Here is a 19,251-nt window from a genome sequence, read left to right as displayed (position 1 = left end):
TTCTTCTCTTTTCTTTAAGTGTCTTTTTAAAAAAGATATAAACACATAGCTTAGATTGTACCATTCAAATGGTCTAGGTTGAAATAAATGTAAATCTTGTCTCTCTGTTTATCCATGGAAATTATTTCTCTGATATACTTGTGGAATATAACACAACCTTACTTACTGCATCAGCCTTACTTGCTGCAGATCATGACTTTATTCTCAGAACAATTATTTACAGAATTACTCATGTAAAACAAGAAGTATGACAAACTGAGAACCAGGCTTTGCACTGATAGTCTTTACATCACTTTATAAAAGCTTATGTGTGACTTTCTTTACAAATTTAAATACATTCATAATTTAGGAAAATGTATCCCTATGGTTTCTGGAGAGAAAGCTACAATCACATGACTGGAAAAACGGGTATAATCAGATAACAAAGACTGTTGCCCCAAATATTTTCCTATGCTTTTGCTAAAGCTTTCACTAGCTTTTGCCATCTCCCTTATGTGATGAGTATTTGCAATTTAACATACAGACACCAGATCAGAAACATCGAGGTGTAGTGCAGTGGTCCCCAGAATTGTCATGACTACTGCTGACATTATACAAGGTAATTTTAAAGGTATACCAACTAATATTTAGTATTTTAATAGATACGTATTTATTTTAAACATATTAGGAAAAAAATATAACTAGCAAATCAACCTCATTATTTTAAAGTTATTCTTCCTTGGGTCAAGTTTCCTTTTTACATAAATTTAAGTTTAAAATGTGGATACATTTAAAGAAAACATTAGGTAAATTCCATGTAGGTGCTTCTGATAAAACTCATGGTGGAGGCCAGGGAATCTCTGCTGAGTGGAAAACTGAGGTGAGAAGGTTGGGATCAGGTAACAGTGGCTCTGGTTCTAGCTCTGTCACTAACTGGCTGATAAGCCAGACCTCTTTGGGCATCTCAGGTCCACCCCAGCACCACTATTCTATGATGCTATTTTCTCTTGTCAAAGGCCATTATAAGGAACGCCAATCTCTACAAAACAAAAATAAGCATTCCTAAGCCTTAACACAAAATGTGCCCATTTAAACTAGTCAGGGGATTAGAGGAACCTAATGTGGAATTTTTTTTGAGGTTAAAACAAAAAAAATATATCTACTACTGGTAGATCAGACCAGTACTTTGAAAGATTGGAGATAAACTTGATTTTGCTTAGTAACTTTAATTTTTTTGTTTGTTTTTGTTTTGTTTTTGCCCAGTGGAGGGATTTTAAGTACCTTTGGATTCTCTTATCAATACATAGCCAAATACCAGAGAGTTTTGCCTGTAACATTCCACATGCCTTATATCATTCTAACTGGGAGTAAGAAGCCTGAATGTCCATGATGCAGTCAGGTGAAGGGTTTAAGTAGAGCCAGTCTTGGGAGAAAAGTACACTTCTATTAGATGGAGAGGCAGAGAGGTGAGCTCCAGCTCAAGATTAAGAGCTGTGTTTTTAGAAACAGGTGGAGCCTGAAGCTTTAAGATAACTTAAAATAGCTTGTCTAGTTTCTGGTTTTAATTTTTCGCTCTGGAAATAGAAAACGTATTACCCATAACTGGAACCCCAAATTAGTGTTACGTGCCTCTACTGAACTGTCGGGTTAGCTCTCTTCTCAACGGCCTGAGCATACAACTTCAAATCAGAACCTCACTCTGAGTGCCAGAAAGCATTCAGTCTCCATGGAGAAATATTTTCACGGCCAGGCCTTGTTTTCTAAAATAAGCTCTATAGTTTGGGAAGTAAACTAGCTTTTCCTTGGAGTTGCCTGTCCCTTTTCTCAGAAGATCCCCAGCCTCACGAGGAAGAATGTCTTCCTAAAGGTTACCTACCATTTCTTCCGACCTAGCCTAAAAAGAAATTAGACTAATCAATTAGATTGTGAGGTGCAAAGAGAAGGTGATGATGATGATGGTGGTGGTGCTGGTGGTGGTGATGAACGTTGTCAATATTTGAACTAAGCATTTTGGAATTTACCTAATTAAGGACTAGTACTTTTATTTTCTATTTGGAATACTAATTACATCTAAATAACCTATTCAGCTGAACAAACAAATTGAAAGAACACCAACAAAACCACTACAATCTAATTTTTGTGGAGATATCTTTGCTTGAAAAATTTAACCTATGATCTCTGAAAGGGCATAGTATCTGTAGAACACATCTGAACATACAATCCATAAATACAGAAACCGGCCCTCTGGAATCCCAACCATTTCATTATTTGTTGCAATTTCAAAGGCCTCTTGGAAAATGTGGCTTCCCCATTTCCCAGCTTCCTCAGTTCTCTTGTTAAACCTACAGACGTGCATTCTTGACCTGAGATGCTAATCTGATCTTCACATCTCAGCCACAGAGCGTCCGCCCGGGAAGCGCAGGCGGGCGCCGTGGGTGCGCCGGCGGCGGGGCGGTCAGCGCGGATCCGGCCTCCGCCGCAGAAGCGCGGCCAGGCGCTGCCTGCTGTCGCCCACCGAGGCCGCGCGGCCCCTGGGCGGCGGCCGCAGAGCCGGCAGCCCCGAGCTGCGGGGCCGCGCGGGGGCCGGGGCGGGGGCCGGGGCCGGCCGGGGCACTCCGGGCCGGCCGGGCACCCCGGTTCCCTGCGCTGAGCTCTGTGCCGCGGCGCCCCTCGCTCCCCGACTGCTGGCGGCGGCGGTGGCGGGCAGGCTGCGCGGGCTGGGGAAACAGGACGACAAGGGCGACCCTCCCCGGAGCTTCCTGAGCTCCAGGAGCTGTTCCCGGGCCTGACTCAGAGCCTCCGTCAGTTCGAAGCGCTCTTCACACTCTCTCCGCACGGTTTCCTGAAGAAAGGTGTTCTGAAACGAGAAGGGGGAGCATCCCAGCGTTAACAGGGTAGCCCTCGGCGATATAAACTGAGGACGGAACTGGAAATCAGAGGTCTGCGTTCTTGGACTATCTTTGTGGATACTCTACCCTCATGGGGCAGAAAAGTAAAAAACCCAAATGATTTGCGAAGCTGGAAAGAACCTGAAGAGACCATTGATTCAACCGTGGCAGTTTGCAGAAGAGGAGCCAAAAGCCAGGCTCACTCAGATGGCCGTGGGGGGGCTGGGGCTGGAACCCACAACTCCTAATGCCACCTACTTCAGTGGGGTTTCATCTTCCCTGTGCCTTGTGTCTCAGACACTCTGTCCTGCACATGTGATGCCTAACAGTTAATATCTATAGTTATTAAAACGTGTCATTTTATAATGAAGGTAAACTGCAATACAGAAGACAGATAAAACTGATGAATTTTAACATGGAAAGAATAAAAGATGTCAGCTATAGCATTTAAACAGTAAAATCAGATACTTGGTATGATGCCATCTCAATATAACTTAAATATATTAATCATTTGCTCTCTGTAAGATATTTATCAAAATAAAGTACAACATTCCCTGCTTTTAACTCCACCCAGTAATCATTTATCAAGTTACTAGAAGCTATAGTGGAAGCAGTTCTTGCCCTTAAGAAGTCAGCAGCCTCATAAGTTTGAGCAGAGTTGCTTTTTATGTCCCCAAAACAATCTGGAGCAAAGGGTGGACGCTATGGGGTTTAAGTCAAGGAAGGACTTTTTAATAGTTTGAGCTCTCTGAAGGGTCAAATCCCGCTTGACTTGGATATATCAGAGCAAATTTAAGCTTCAGATGTGTGACTGAACTAGAGATCATTAGGCCCTTTCCAATTCGGAGACTCTACATTTCTAGCTGAAGAGTTACCCATCTTTCATCTGGGGAATTCACCAAAATCACTTCAAGGACCATGGTAAGAATTAGGTTTTGGATTTCCCTAATGCCCTGACATTTATGTCTGTAGGTTGTCAAAAGGGTCTGAAATGTAACAATTCAAAGTGGTATCTGAAAAAATAAATACAATTAAAAGGACTGTGGCGTAAGATTCTTCGACTCAGAATGAATTCCATCAGGTTAGCTTGTTTGTAAAAACAGCAAGACATTCCCAAGTCTGACTCTCAGTGGAAAGCACCCTCCTAAGGGTTTACTGACTAATCTTCTGTCAGTGGAACTAAATAACAGAGCATCAGGGAAAGTATCACCTTCCTGTATTTGAGTTTCTTGTGATTATGGTCAGAACTCCATTCAATTCCAAATTTGGTAATCAATAGTGAGGAATGTGGAGCAATTCCAGATTAACAGTTGCACTGTCATTTTCCATCAAATCAGCCACATGTCTGGATGACACAAGGCCTCACAGTTACATATATTATTAACATACATACAAGATTCATATATCCGCATGTTTTTAAAAATCATGAGAGTTAATCACTTGCTTCTAGTTTTTCTTTCTCCTTCCTCCCCTCCCTCCCTCCCTCCCTCCCTCCCTCCCTCCCTCCCTCCCTCCCTCCCTCCCTCCCTCCCTCCCTCCCTCCTTCTTTCTTTCCAGAAAAAGTAGACCAAGGACTGTGTTTGTGCCTTTATTATCTGGTTCTCATGAACTCTACCTGAAATACTTGTTGAAAGAGCAAGGGAAGGAGGGCTAGAGAAGATTAATAAGGTATTACATTGGGTGTCATCTCATTTCTGATCCCAACAACTATGTTTGACAAAGAAAGGCACTGGAGCTCAGACTGGTTATGTAACTTGCTAAGAGTAACCCAGCTGTAAGTGGTGGGGCCCTGCCTGCTTCCAGAGACCTGCTCTGAGGTGCCTATGCCTAAATTAATTGTCAAATTAATTATATCAAGCATGTAAGGCCATTTTGTTCCAGGACACTGAAGCAATAAAAATCAGTAAGACATTTAATTTGATTTTGCCCAAGTTTTCTAAATTTAATATAAACTTTCTTTTAAAAGGAGAAAGCATCAATGTAGTATGTTTCCTGTGTACTAGTAGAGTCAGCTGCCAAAATGTGGATTAGACAAATAATTCAATAAATTTGTATAAAAATTCCCTGGACTAAGAAAGCTATGAGAAAGAATTAATTTTATTTGACTATATAAAAAGTAGGTAGCAGTTAACAATGAGGTTCATAAATTGGTGAGATGAATAGTAGGTGCACTAATATGGAAGGGCAAAGTAATGGGTGATGTGATGATAAGAGTTCTCATTAAAAGAAACATAAAATTCAATCCATTTACTAAAATTAAATTCCGATCTCAAAGGAAAGGAGTAGTACTCTACAGAAAACATCCATAAAGCAAATCACTTAAAAGCTATTTCAGGCAAGTGACACGCCACTAAAGGAGGAAGTAGAAAGGTGAAATGAACCCAAAGATGTCCCCATAGCAGGTAGAATGAAAGCAAAGTGCCTGCCAGCTCCAGATCGAACTTTGGTAGAGCTGCGGACCACTTCGGTCCGGGGCCCACTGCTCTGGAACTCATCCTTCTTCAAGGCTATTAGCTTCCAGAAAAAAAAGATGAATTTTCTTCTCTTACTTCCCAAACTGGGAGGAGGACCTCTGAACTGAAGGCAGGATCCAAAGTTAGGACTTTTATTTTTGTCTGTTCTGCAAACACTATAAAATCTCAGGTGAACCCCACAATAGCTGCATATTCTCTGCCACCATCATCTCCTCCTTTCATATTGAGATTATAATTCAGTTTTGTGCAAAAAGCAGTTCATATATATTATCATTTATTCAATCATGGAGTAAAAGAAATGGAAACAGAACACATCAAGTTTAGGGGACAGCTATTTCAGGGGTGGAGTGTGTGTGACAGGGCATGACCAGAGCACATGTGGACATGGCCAGAATCAGTAAGACACATTGATGGAAAATTCCATCATATGCGGAAAAGAATCATTCACTCGTGGTTAGGTTGCTTTCAGCAATTTAGGCAAAATGTTTCTCTCTTCTAGTTGTCTTTTTAGAAAGCTGTGTTTTAGAATTTTAATATGTTTTTATTGAACAACTACAGGAAAATGTGTAAGATGGAATATATTCAGTAAGCTTAAAAATCATGGGCAAGCATGAGAATGGTCCGTGAAGCCACAGCATTCTAAATGTTTAGGCAGAGCTATCACTGGCCATATTTCAGCGTGGTGGTGAAACAGCATCACTGGATTGCAACTAAGCTGAGTCAAGATGAAAAGGGAGGCCTGAGGCAGGTGACGAAGGGGCCGCGGGGGTTTCCAGGCAGAGCGGGCAGTGAGTGCAAACACCTGGCAGTGAGAGAGGGCGAGGCACGTCTTGGGATGACACATGGCTTAGAATGACTCAAGTGCAGTGTGCACAAGGGGAGGAGAGACCAGGACTGAGGCAGCGGGGAGTGAACAGTCTCATCAAGGACAGCTTTGGTACTTTGGTAACATGCTAACACTAGAGTTTCAACTTAGTTCTGAGCGCCATATGGAGTCACTGAAAGGTTGATTTTAAGCAGGGGGCTGGCATGGTCAAATTTAAATGAAAGGAAGATCCCTTTGCCAGCTCTGTGGAAAAGGCCTCGAGTGGGGCAAGATGGGAGGAAGGGAGCATAGCAGGAGGCCAAAGTTTTCATGGGGAAGGTTCCTATCCTGAGAGGCACTTGGTTAGGGGAGGGAGACCTAGAGTTCCTGGGTCCTTAAGCCATGCCGATTGGTGGAGAACATTATCTATACATAGTCTGCAACATTTTCAGATAAAGGCCACTTTGAATGGGTTTGAAAATGGCGCAATTGTACTCCCACTGGGCAAATAAATGTCAAAATAAAAATATAAATTGGCTCACCATCTGTTTGAAATTTTTAATATGGCCAATTTTCTCCACTCTATGCAATGTAGGGGTGGTTTATTTTTATGTTTGTTTTCATTTTTATCCTTAGAGACAGCTGGATTGCTTTCAACAGTGGAAGCAGCAGAGTAGGCTTTGCTGGGCAACTTGATCATTCTGAAGGTGAGAATCCTATTTGTGATGGAAATCTGCTGCATTTGGCATAATTTTGGGGGAATATGCTAGGAAAGCAAGTCCTCAGTGAGGAATAAGCACAGATGGGTGTCTTTGTTTGTGCTGATGCCCAGTGAGGTCTGAACCAGTTAGATTACAGTTTCCACCAACCCAAACCTGATATATATATCCCAGGGCGAGTGGATGGCCAGCCAGCTCGGTGGGGAGCTGAGGTGAAAGGAAACTGTGGAAAAGGTGTGGAAACCAGAAAGATGAGTGGGAGTTAGCAAAGGATGTGCCCGAACTGCCATTTAAGGCTTCTGCTCAACTAATCTGAGCAGACCAAAACAAAGCACAAAAACAGTGGAAACTGCCCTTTGGTAAGGCAGGAACAAGAACCTGAATAGATTTCCAGGAGGTTAGTATGATGGGTGTCAAGCAAGTTGTTCTTAAAATTTATTTGGGTGCTTGCAAACATAATGAACACCGTGAAGCAACTATGGCAGACATACCAGATCAGAACTAGAAGCAGGGCCATAATCCTTGGATTGATCCCTCTGCTTAGTTTTCTATGTGTTGATTACTACTTTTTCACCAAACCCACTTACAGAAGTGTGAATACCCTCAACATGTCCGAGCACTCCATCTAATCTATCAGCTTCTCTTTGTCCTTGGAGACCTGCTCCTAAAGACCCTCCATTCTTCTGCTGAACTCGACCTGGTTCTCTAAATCTGCCACAGTGCTGCATCCTTGGACTTCTTCCCCCCGGGCCTGGGGATCCCCTCCACCTCTCCCGTGCTGGGGCCCATTTCCTGACTCCTCTCTCCTCTCCATCCTTGGTGTGCTCCCTCACTGTGGCGTCAAGTATCTCTAACCGCTTCCGGAGGAGGGCTGCAAGGGAAGCATCATTTTTGAGAACTCTGACGTCAGAAAACATCCTTACTTGACCCTTGCACTTGGTTGGTCGTTTGGCAGGATATAGAATTCTAGGCTGCAAATAATCTTTCTTCAGAATTTGGAAGCCGTTATCTTTTGGTTTCTACTGTTGCTGTTAAGAATTCTGATGCCATTTGGATTAGTGATCCTTTTTAAGTGACCGTTTTTTGTTTCTGGAAGCTCTGAAATAATTACGTTTATCCTTAAGGTACTGACGTTTCAGGATGAAGTGCTCTGGTGTGCTTGCTTTGCCACCCATTATGCTGGGCGGCCCTTCCAGTACAGAGCCACATGTCCCTTCTGTACTTGGAAATATTCTTGAACTAGTTCCTGGACAGTTTCCTCCCTGCCGTTTTCTGTGTTCTCCACCTGGAACTCCCACTAGTGGGTATTAGATATCCTGGCTCGATCCTTTAATTTTATTTTCTTCTCTTCATCTCCTTGCTTTTTCTTCTACTTTCTGGGAGATTTCTTCATCTTTATTATCTAACTCAAATATTGAATTTTTTTGCTTTCATTCTTATATTTTAACACACATGTGTGTTCTTTTTCATAGCCTCCAGTTCTGTGCAATACCTTCTCTTTTCTCTCTAAGGATATTAATTATGCTTTTTTTTTGAAGTTCATTTTTGCTTCCCACATTGTTTTCTTTCTGTTCCTTCTAAGTTCTTTTCTTCTTATTTATTTGATTCTGGTTTCTATCTTTCATATCAGAGGTGTTTCTCAAATGTTCGGAGGTCCTTGCCTTTCTGAGTCTCTGAAATGCTACCGGGAGCTCTGTGTACATAGGTAAAGGCTCACTGACTACCATACTTCTCAGGGGGTAGACTGGACAGGGGTGCAGCCATTTCATTGGGAGACCCCAATTGCTAGTATCCACAATTATTTTCTTTTGACCCAGCTCATTTCTCGAGAGAGGGGTCTTCCAATTTCCTGGCTATTGATGCATATAACAGGCCTGGTTGCCTGTCCTGGGAAGTAAGTGGGTGAAATGGATTGGGATGCCCCACCCTTTAATATATATATTTTCACTCTAGCCTTATTCCATACTCTGTTCTGCTGTTATGTATCCTTATATCCAAAGCTTCTCACATTCAGTTATTCTGGAGTGTAAACCTTTGGTATCCTGCCAGGATAGTGGGGTTTAAAGAGGGTATCTGGGTACCTAGCTGCTCCTTTTACAATCATTCAAACAGTCCTGTTTTCAAATCCACTCTTCTTTCAGAGGTTCCTGGTGTCTCTAATCCCTGGGCCGTTCCACTGTCACAGCACATAACTGCGCTTGCTCCCTTTAGGATTTCACCCCGTTCCTCCACTCCCCAGAGGCATCAGGTTTCAATGTCCTATAGTCTGCTGACTGCCTCTCACCCATGCTTTGCTTTCCATTTTCCAGAATCTAGTTGACATCTTTTTCATCTAGTGTCAACTCCTCTCTTGTTTTCTTTTCCTTATGAATTTATTCACTTTTTATTAATTTACTGTCATTTTAGTGGTATTTGGGGATGAAGCAAAGATAAACATATGTATTCAATTTTCCATGTTTAACAAAAGCATTCCTTTCTATTTTTGAATATCTTTCATCTTCATGAGATGGCTATAGGAACTGGTAGACTTTAAAACTTCTGCCCCTTTGTTTTCTTTATCTATAGTCTTAAGGCAACAAAATTATTGAACTCTCTGTACTGGTTTTCCTTCGGTGGTTATCTGTGAGCTGGTTTTTTGTTTTGCTTTGTTTTAATTTACCACATTCTTTTTCTGGATCACAACAAGGCCCGTAACAGCGGGGCCACACTGTCCTGACAGGACTCACGTGGAGATAGTAGGAAGAAAACCTGGCCTCGAAAAGCACGTGCTCTATTTTAACCTGTTTTTAAATGATAATGTCCTATTCTCTAACATATTATGTTTCTTTTCTGACTTCCTTTTTTTTAAAATGTTGCAGTTTTTTATGTGTGGGTCTGCTCCCTAGGAATTTTCAGAGGGCCCCCTTTTCACATTTGCATTTCCCATACAGTCTTATTTTCCATTTTCTCTCTTATTGACCTGTGCCTTTTGTGGCTTCACCTTCCTGACCCTTGTTTCTGTGGCTGCTCTTCAATAATCCCCGCTGCACACAGGAATGCCCATTTTGCCCTTTAGAGGCCAGGGCTTTCCTCCTAACCTTGAGAACTTTCTTCATACAATGAAAAACAAAGTCCACCCATTCTTTTGCCTCTTGAACGAGAGCAGGACTTGCCTCTCCTTAATTAGCTTTCTCATTAGACCATTAGTTTATCTTCGTTCTAATGGGAATTTGCTCTCCACTTAAATGTGGCTCCTCTTCCCCGGGACCTACGGCATTTCAAGTGCCTGGATGCACGGCCAAATGGCGGTGCTTTGCACTTTATGTACTGCAGCCTCTGTTCTTTCTGGCTCATACTCCTATCACTTTTATTGGCTCATTTCCTATTTTTAGGAGAAATTCTGGATTTTGGCATGCTTAATCAGAGAAGCAGCCTTAATTATTTACTCTTATTATTCAGTTATAATTATTCAACTTCTAATGGAAAATCTAGCCTCCCGTTTCCTCAGCCAAGCAAAAGGAAATCTGCTCCCTGGCATGTCCTTAGGTAGTTTTCCCTGTAGGACGATCCCTTTCTGCTCCCCAGTGATGATCCATAATCACTTATGTACCACCTTGGCATCCTGCATCTTTCCAAGGTCTGCTTAAAGAAAAAACCACACTTCATCTCTAAGTGGCTTCCTTATACAACTAATGAGTAGGAGGAGCTCCAAATGTAGCTCTTTTGTCTGAAAATGACATTGCTCTTCACTTCTAGTCTAGTTTCTCTTCCCAGAATTACCTCCTGCGGCCCTGAGATTGGTAGCCCGTCAATGGCCCTATACCCCTGCCCTCTTGCCATTCACACTTGTGTGCAATCCCTTCACTGTGACTGTGGGCAGGGCTTATTGACTCATTATGATGAGTAGAGTACAGCAGAAGCAATGGGATGTCACTTCTGAGATTAGATTACAAAAAGGCTGCGGCTTCTATCTTGGGCACCCTCTTTTGCACTCTCTCATTCTTGCTCATTTGCTTGCTCTGAGAGGAGCCAGCCACCGTGGGGTGAGCTGCTCTATGGAGAGGTCCATGTTGTAAGGAACTGAGGGAGGCCTCTGACCTCCAGCAAGGTGCTGAGGCTCTGAGCCCAAGAATCCATGAGGAAATAAATCCGGCTCACAACCACAAAGTGAGCCTGGAAGCTGGTCCTCCCCTAGTTGAGCCTTTGGATGAGACTGTAACCCCTAAAAACCTGACACCAACCCCATGAGAGACCTTAAGCCAGGGGTACCCAGCTAAGCCACATTCAGATCCTTGACCCACAGAAATTATGAGATAATAAATGTTTGTTGTTTGAAGCCACTGAATTTAAGGATAATGTATTATGCAACAATGGAAAACTAATACAGGCCTTTAAAGCCAAATTTTTAGCTTTATGCTTTTTATATGATAGGTTTCTGTTTCAGTCATTCTTTCCTCTTCTCCTGTCAATTTAATTACTCATATAAAACATTCTCTAAATTCCTCTTTGAGAGCAGAGAATGGCCATTGTCAGTCTTGTTCATAATGCCATATCTAGTGCCCAGCACAGGGCCTGGCACCTGGATAGATGCTTAATATATATTTTCTGAATTTGAACCATCTGTCTTTTTCTACTTGTCTAATTTATAAGCTACTCCTCACTTTCCATATTGTCATTTCTTTTGGGATTTAAGAGTTAGAAAACCTGCTGTTCTAGTTGCCCTGACCTTTCTCTCCTTTGACCTGCTGTCCCTCCTCTAGAACTTCAGCACTGCTGTTTCCTTTGCAGCAAAACTGCATTGACTCTCTCCCTCTCAGGGTTTCTCCAGCAGAGCTGAGTCCGTGAGTGTCTCCCTTCCCACCTCTGCCTGCACTGGCTGGAGAGGCTGTGCCCTTGACCAGGGAAATTGTACTGCTGTGTTCCAACAGGAGACACTCAATCATCTGACCCCTAACCATCTGGCGGAATAAGTCGTGTGTCTATTGTCATTTTTAAAAAAATGGAGCCAGGAGATGAGTGCTAAGACTAGGGGTCACTCTGAAATTTAGAAGCAGAATCGCTATAACTCAGGCTTCCTGAAAGAGGAAACACTTTTATCAATGAATGTTGGCTCCACCATGCTGTGTGACCTTCTGGAAGCTGTTCAACCTTTCTGAGTCAGTTCCTCATCTGTAACATGGAAATAATTTCTACTTTTTAGGGTTTTTTATGCATTGCTCTTGTTTCAGTATTCTTTCCTCATTTCAACTTATTTTTATGACTCCTCTGCAATAGGTTCACTTCATAATTATAATGATGGAATATACTTTCGACTGCTTGATAATTTAAATATAGCAAGAACATGGTATATTTAGTTGTTAATAATCGACGTTATTACTAGCACTTTTTAAAATTCCTTTATTAAGATGCCCATAAAACCAACAAAAGTATAACTTGTCACTAACATTCAGAATCTTCCTCCATTTGCCTTTATTCACTATCCTGTCATAATGGGATCAAATATTCTGATGTGACATAACTCTGGTGATTAGAGAACAGATTAACTGCTCTGTCTTAGTTCAGGTTGCCATAACAAAGTACCATAGGCTGGGTGGCTCAAACAATAAACAGAATTTATTTCTCCTGGTTCTAGAGGCTGGGAAAATCATGATCAAGTCACAGGCAGATTCGGTGTCTGGTGAGGGCCTGCTTCCTGGTGCACAGATGGCCTCTCCCCACGTCCTCACATGGCAGAAGGAATGAGAGAGCTCTCTGGGTTCTCTTTTCATAAGGGCACTAACCCTGTTCATGAGGGCTCTACCTTCATGACTTAAATACCTCTCTAAGTCCCCACCCCTAAATAATAATCACATTGGGGATTAGGTTTCATGAATTTTTAGGGGACACAAACATCCAGTCTATAGCATCCACCATTTCTAAACTGCTTAGCAGTTCAGAAATAAGACTTTGTTAGAAAAAAATTTTTTAATCAAAATATGTTACTCCAGTTTAACTAAAAACATTGCTAAAATAATCACACATAAGAAAGAAGGCCAACACATGTAAATTACCTTATAACTTTACGTTGACAGAAAGATAAATCCCTAAAGGAAAATTACATTGAAGATATATTATCCAAATATTATTTGAATGAAAGCAGCAAGTGCTTTAAAAGTTTTTTGGCAAAGATTTAATGTCAAAACGAGCAAGACATAAAGATTGTTAGTCTCAGAGGTTTTAAAAGGTCATTTGCAACACAGGAGAACCAGGTGCTGAGAAAACCTTAGAGATTATGTAGTTCAATATATTCATTTTACAGAAAAGGAAGCCAGGTCCAGGAAGGTTAAGTGACTGTCTAGTTAAGGACAAAACCAGGATGTGATCCCAAGTCCCTGACTAACAGTCCAGAACTTCTTGCAGGACATCAAGCTGCCTTTTATGTTTTCGTTTGTTTGTTTTTTGAAGGAACTTGTGCTCTTTCTCTAATTGCAATGGTGCCATCGTCTGGGTCCTACCTGTTCCTGGGACTGCTTGAATTGCTGTATCAGTTGTGTTTGTGCCAGCATTACTCTTTCCAGTTCATCTGACTTCTGTTTCATTTCCTTCCTCAAGTCCTCTGAAACAAAATCACCATTGTCAGTTTCCTTCTTCAAGCGAGATTCAAATTCTGCAACCAGATTTTTAAGGTTTTCAATTTCCTTCTCCTTTGACTCAGATGCTTTGGTATATTGGACACGGGATTCATGGAGTTTTTTTTCAAGAGTGGTGACTTCCAGCCTTAGATCTCTAGTAGCGCCTGCGATTAAGTCAGGTATCTGTAAGATAAATCTTGTATTAGTTTCTAGGCAATATCTCTAGGTAGCCACAGAGTTCTTATGGTTTTAAGAGGCTTATTCTAAATAATCAGTGTACTCTGCTGATCAGATGAAAACCAATCCTATGACATATGTAGGCCTCCAGGATTTTCTTTTTAAAAGCTAAGACTAAAACTTTTGTTTTTACCACCTTAAATGGAATTGAATTAGTCACTTGGGCATCCTTGGAAATATGTAAATCTCTGTAACTGGATTAAGCTACCAAAAATAGCTCAAGTTTTGATCAGGTGCCTGTCTGCTCACTACAGGGTAACTTTGTGAGCTAAAGTGCCTGATGCTTGGGGATGCACGTAGCCACTAGCCACATGAGGCTATTGACAATGGTGTGCTGGTAAATGTTTAACAACTGACTCACAAACACACACAAACCAGATCTGTATCTACTCTCCACAGCATAAACACTCTCACCAATGCCAATTCCAAGCTACCAAGGTGACATCACTGATCATTGAATTGGGAAGAGATGAGCACAAAGGCTCTCGCCTGCCAGTACTGCCTAATAAGCACCTGAAATGTGGCTGATGCGACTGAGGAACTGAATTTTAAATTTGATTTCATTTTAATTAATTAAAATTTAAGTAGCCACATATGTATACCACGTTATGCAGTGCAGTTCTAGAGGACATCAGAATACTTTAAAATATACTGCTTTTCAAGGTGGTGCCTCGATAAAGAGGAGAACTTGGGGAAGCTTTTCCTTGTAGTCATGAAAGTCTTCAAAGGGAAAAGGCTGCTTGTTTTTTTCTCTCGCCTTAAAAAACAAAACAAGGAACAGAAAACAAAGTTGCTTCTGATGAAACATATCCTCATTATTTATGCTACAGAGATTGTCATGTAATAAATATTAGTACAACAAGAAACCAACCCATGGAGAATCTGGAGAAAGTTCAGAGCCCAAAGTTCCAAGGATTTTGTGAAGTATTACTTAAGAGTTAAGTATCTGAAATTTGTTCCAAATGTTAAATTTACATTAAGAATAACTTCTGAAAGAAATCTATTCATCACGCTTGGTAATTTTATAAATTAAGTTAATATTATCCATTATCTCCAATTAATCCAGGAAGGAAGAGGGTCACTGCTGGGTCTGGACAGTAGTTTCCATCACCCTGAGGAGACATGACACTGAAATAGAGCAGTTATCCCTGGGAGAGGAGACTCACAGTGGCCACAAATATGTTTTATTTTTTTAAAAAGGGAGTCAACAACTTAAAATTCAAGAGAGTTTACTTAAAAAATCTGGACCTATGACTTCTCTTGAAAAACTGTAACCCATGGCAAGCTGGGGCCTGCCTTTAGACATTCCCCTGCAGATGGGACAGCAGTCCTGAGGCGAAGGGAGGAAAGGAGGGCATGCCGAGGGCAGCCGGGGGGGGGGGTTAGTAAGCAAAAGGCCTGTCTAGGAGACGACCTGACTAGGGGAGGCAGAACCTTGGGTGAGCCAAGGTTCCAAGTTTCCCACATGTGCTCTATTGTCCCAATAGGACTTCACTTAAAAAACACAAATTGAAAGATAAAATTATTAAGAATTTCAAAACAGCATCTGCAGAGCATTAAACCCAAAGCATGGGCCCTTTCTGAGTGTGTGGCCCTGTGACACTGCACCTGTCGTACACCCATGTAGCTGGCCCTGTCTGTTGAGAAGGCCGCACCACATCCCTGTATACCAAAGCAGAGGCCATTAAGTCTCAAGTGATGCTTAATTTACACAGACTGTTAATCATTTTATTCAAGATCTAGTTTTCCCCACTGCATCTTGGTTCACACACACACACACACACATGCGCGAACACATGCACATTACTACACTCAAGCCTTATAAAAATAGGGAACCTTAACAAAACCTTAAATTATATTTAGGATACATTCTTTCAGAAATTATAGAGGTGGTTACATTTTAAAAATATTTCCCTTCATTCAAAAATATTTAGAATTGAAAAGACTTACAATTAAAGAAGGTGGTCTTTAGTTGTTGGAAAAATTTCAATTATGTAAAACACCTCATTATCTTTTGATGTTAGATATTTGATGTGTTGGAATATCTAACCACGCTAATTATTGGTTATGTAATTTGTGCTGTTTTAAAAAATTAAGTTTATTTTTATAAAAAATTTCATATATAGCTAGATTGCATGCTTGTATGATTTATCTCAGCTATTCCTTTTGGAGACTATCCCAACCATTCTACCTATGTGGTTGAAGTCAAGGCACAGTGACTATGAGGAAAACTGCTAGAGTGATAGATACTGTAGCATTGTTAGGAGGAAATAACCAACATCTGTAGTTTTTAAACCCTTAAATGATAATGATAACCATAGTGACAGACCTTCATTTGCAGCTCCTCTTGCTTTTCCTTATACTTTTGGATTATTTCTTGGTGTTTCTCCTTTTCAATATCAAGTTCCAGTTTAGCTTCTTCCTTAAAGAAAAGAGCTTGCTCCTCAAATTCAATTAAACGTTGGGCTCTTTCCCTGGCGAGTTCAGCTTCAACCTAGAAAATAGCATTTAACACACATATAACGCCATTTAACTTTACAGAAAGTAAATTAAACTTATTTTCAGACTCTAATGTTTTTTAAAATTCTTATTCTAAAATTAATTTTAAAAGTTAATCTAATTTTTAAATTCTACTATTTCTAAAAAGGTGGCTCAGAACTTAGGCCAGAAAAATTGACCTTGGGTCAAATATTTCAAGATCTTCTAAGACCTGAAAAATAAGTAGAGAAGTTAGGACAATATATTATGACAGTTTTGAGAAATACTAAAAGTTATGTATTCTGTACACTTATACTCTAAGCTCAGTCCTTGGCAGCAACCCTATTTAGAAAAAAAAAAAAAAAAAGATTTTTAAGGCCCTTAGATTAAGTTCTGCTGAAAGCTTAGAGGGGATACAAAGTACAAATGTTGAGTTTTTAATGGTCCTTTCTTGATGGAGACCACAGAAAGTGTTGGAGTCCCAGATGATCATTTTAATGTGACTGAGGCCAGAAGGATGATTAAGGAAAACATAGGTCAATGATGCCTATATCCATATTTTGACTCAGAATCACAGTGCTGGAAGGGACCTTAGAAATCCCTTAGTTCAATTTCTCAAGCTTCCATGAATTGTGGAAAGAATAAACAAAGACTTTGGATTTAGATGAAGTTAAGTTTAAATCCTGGTCTGACACCTTCTAGTTGTGTGATGCTAAATTGTGACCATAACTTCTCCTGGTGGGGTTATGACTCGTTCCCTTGGGAGTCCTTATGAGGATTAAATGGGACGAAATATCTGTGTAAAGCTATAGCATGAGCAGGGATTCAATAGTCAGTGGAGATTAATTCTATGCTCCAACCCCTTAGCCTCTACCGTGGAATCTGCACCAAATGATTGTCTGCTCTGTGCCTCTACACCACCAGAAACTGTAACTCACTCCTTCCTCAGGAGGCGTTTCCATTTTCAGACAGCACAAAGCATTAGGCACTTTTTCCTTTTGCTGAGCCAACATCTCTCTCCCTGTGGTTTTTAACCACTGGTTTTGGCTCTGCTATTGGAGCAAGAGAGAGAGTCCTAGAGTCCTTCAGGCCTGGGAGTTCATCTAGTGAGATTAGAGAAGGGATCCCAGTGATAGGCTGGCTCTAGATTTACACTATGCCATGATTATAAATTCTCAGAGGGAGTTAATGCCAGATTAATTGGGAGAAAAACTGTCAAACCTGACTTGTGGTTGAGGTCACTATAAGCAGAGGAAAGATGTCAATCTGAACTTCTCAAGGGAACACTGAAACCAGGGTACCAGGAAACAGAAAGTTTGTTAAGAAGGTTTGTGGGAAACCCTTTAAATTAAATAAAATACAGATAGAAGACCAGTTCTAGTGTGGGGTCATTGGGTTTATTATACTGGGCACAGGTCTGAGTATTTGCCCCAAGGGAAAACAATTATATTTACACTCAATGCAAGAAATTATTTTGGGCCCGGCCGGGCGTGGCTCAAAGGTTGAGCGTCGACCTAGGATCCAGGCAATCGGGGTTCGATTCCCGGTCAGGGCACATGCCCGGGTTGTGGGCTCGATCAATGACTCTCTCATCATTGATGTTTCTGTGTCTCTCTCTCCCTCTCCTTTCCTCTCTCTGAAATCAATAAAAATAAATTTAAAAAAAACCCCACAAAAAACAAAAAACAGAAAGTAACTTGCTAGACTTTTAAAAAAAAATTTATTTTGGCTTTCTCAAAATAAATTTCTGGATTGTTTAGGGAAAAGGATGCTGATGATCATTTAGAAACATGATAGAGTTGTTCAGGTGTGTTACTCTGGACTGCTAAAGACAAGGAACAGATGTTCTTCTGAATTCCAGGTACTTATATCCACCTGCCTCCTAGTAGTCTTTTAGGAACTTTACAAGTGTCTCAAATGAAGTGTCTGAACCAGAAATCTTGTTGCAACCCCATCTCCACCTCTTCTGCCCCCAGCCTGCCGCATCTCAGGACTCAGAACAACCATCCATCTAGTTATTCAAGTCAGTAACTGGGAAACCATATTTCATTCTCCTCTCTCCCTTACCCTCCACACCTAATCTAGCATTAAATCCTGTTTGTTTTGTCTTCAGAAGATGCCTTACATCCATCCATTTCTCTGTATTTCCACTTCCAACACCCCAGCTCTGACCACCATCACCTCCTGACTGGTTTCCTTACTTTCTCCATCTCTCCAATCCATGATACAAACAGCAGAGTGTTGTTGACAAAATATAAATTGGATTCTCTTATTCCCTCCAGTGATTTCTCAATGCACTAGTATAAAATCAAAAGTCCTCTACATGATTTTCTATAGGAATACTGCCAGCTCATAGGACATCTTTGTGTGAATCAACAAAGCACCCCTTCCTTAGATAAATTCAGCCTCTTGCCAGGCACAGTACTTGGTGAGCAAAGCACAGTCTGGATTCCAGGCCCCTTCTCTCCCTTGGCCTATGCTATTGTTCAGGGTACAACCCAAATGCCATCTAGGCAATCCTGGACTTCTCCAACCTAACTTTCACCACTTTCCTCATTTGATCTCTGTGTTCCAGCCACACTGAGATAGATAAGTCAGGAAGGAAATCAAATGCAAAACATTTGGAAAGATTGCAAGGTATAACTTTCAGAGTTAATGGCCCACAAAATAACTTGACACTATTAAAAAAAAACAACCCACTAAGTAACATTTTTTAGATGCTCAAGAAAAATGTATGCTGAGGTATTAAAATATCAATTGTTCAAAAAAAATTCTTGTGTGGTTAATTGATGAGAGACAAATAGTTATTTCAGGACAAAAAGACATCATCCAAAACATGGACAGATTGTTTAAGTTAGGAATGCACGTAACCTAGGTAGCACAGGACAAACTGTAAATTAGATTACAGGATTTTAGAAGGATTTTTTTAAAAAGTTCTTTTAATTTATTATGGGGAAGAGGCCATTTAGGAGATCTGTAGAGTCTCCTGATGAAGATGAAACAAAGTGGAAGCATCCAGGGAAGGAAAGGGGGTGGCTGACTACTTATATGAGTAGAATGTTCTATTTTACCTGAGTCAGG

General features: G+C 40.9%; 1 protein-coding gene across 1 annotated transcript in view; it reads right to left on the bottom strand.

Annotated features, from left to right (window-relative positions):
* Positions 1-2,434: 2,434 nt before the first annotated feature.
* Positions 2,435-19,251, bottom strand: part of LEKR1 (leucine, glutamate and lysine rich 1) — a gene marked incomplete at its 3' end in the record, with an annotated part of 107,301 nt that continues 90,484 nt past the window's right edge. The window contains exons 11-13 of the mRNA XM_081138832.1: positions 16,022-16,186; positions 13,339-13,638; positions 2,435-2,836 (exon numbers count right to left, since the gene is read on the bottom strand). Of these exons, the coding sequence (XP_080994958.1) occupies positions 2,435-2,836; positions 13,339-13,638; positions 16,022-16,186 (867 nt within the window). The remainder of the gene's footprint in view (positions 2,837-13,338; positions 13,639-16,021; positions 16,187-19,251) is intronic.

This window comes from Miniopterus schreibersii, assembly GCF_964146895.1.
Source record: "Miniopterus schreibersii genome assembly, chromosome: 5".
Lineage (NCBI taxonomy): Eukaryota > Metazoa > Chordata > Mammalia > Chiroptera > Miniopteridae > Miniopterus > Miniopterus schreibersii.
Note: the sequence above shows the minus strand (reverse complement) of the source record. Positions and strands in the feature narration are given on the sequence as shown.